This window comes from Chaetura pelagica, unplaced genomic scaffold (genome assembly GCF_000747805.2).
Source record: "Chaetura pelagica isolate M959 unplaced genomic scaffold, ChaPel_1.0 scaffold422, whole genome shotgun sequence".
Lineage (NCBI taxonomy): Eukaryota > Metazoa > Chordata > Aves > Apodiformes > Apodidae > Chaetura > Chaetura pelagica.
Window position 1 is genome coordinate 178,067 of NW_009952444.1, and position 649 is coordinate 178,715.

Here is a 649-nt window from a genome sequence, read left to right on the forward strand (position 1 = left end):
TGAACTTCATCAAAAATCCCTAATCAGGATTCTACCAGCCAGGACACAGCACTGGAACCCCTCCAGGTCTCCCTGCCCTCTAGGTGTAATGTCCCCTGCTCCCCACCAGCAGCCACTCCACAGGGAGGGAGACACTTACTCCACTTCAGAGAGACAGGGGCAGCTCCTGAGAATGGCAACGATCTCCTCTGCATGCTGGGAAGTCAGGCTGCAGCCCTGCAGGCTGGGAACAGCAAGGGTTAAGGAGCAGGGAGGGGACAGCAGGGCCCAGGCACTTCTGGTCTCTCTCTCCAAAGGAGAGCACACAGAAGCAGAGAGGGAGGTTGTGCTCCCTGCTCTGCCACCCAGTCCTGGGCACATTGACCCTGGCCCAGGTTGCCCAGGGAAGCTGTGGCTGCCCCATCCCTGGCAGTGTTGAAGGGCAGGTTGGATGGGGCTTGGGGCAACCTGGGCTGGTGGGAGGTGTCCCTGCCCATGCAGGGGGTTGGATGTAGGTGATCTTTAAGGTCCCTTCCAACCCAAACTATTTAATGAGTTTGTCACTCTGTCTCCCTGTCCTGGGTGCTGCACAGGGAGTGCAGAGTGAGGTGCTGTCAGGGTCTCCTTCAGCTGCCTGGCCCTGGCACTGAGCAGTGAGGGTGAGGGAAAG

The 649-nt window shown here is 59.0% G+C and overlaps 1 protein-coding gene across 1 annotated transcript in view; it reads right to left on the reverse strand.

Moving 5' to 3' along the window:
- The window catches only part of NLRC5 (NLR family, CARD domain containing 5), a 46,615-nt gene that overhangs the window by 28,073 nt on the left and 17,893 nt on the right, over window positions 1-649 (reverse strand). The window contains exon 12 of the mRNA XM_010008511.1: window positions 140-223. Within this exon, the coding sequence (XP_010006813.1) occupies window positions 140-223 (84 nt within the window). The remainder of the gene's footprint in view (window positions 1-139; window positions 224-649) is intronic.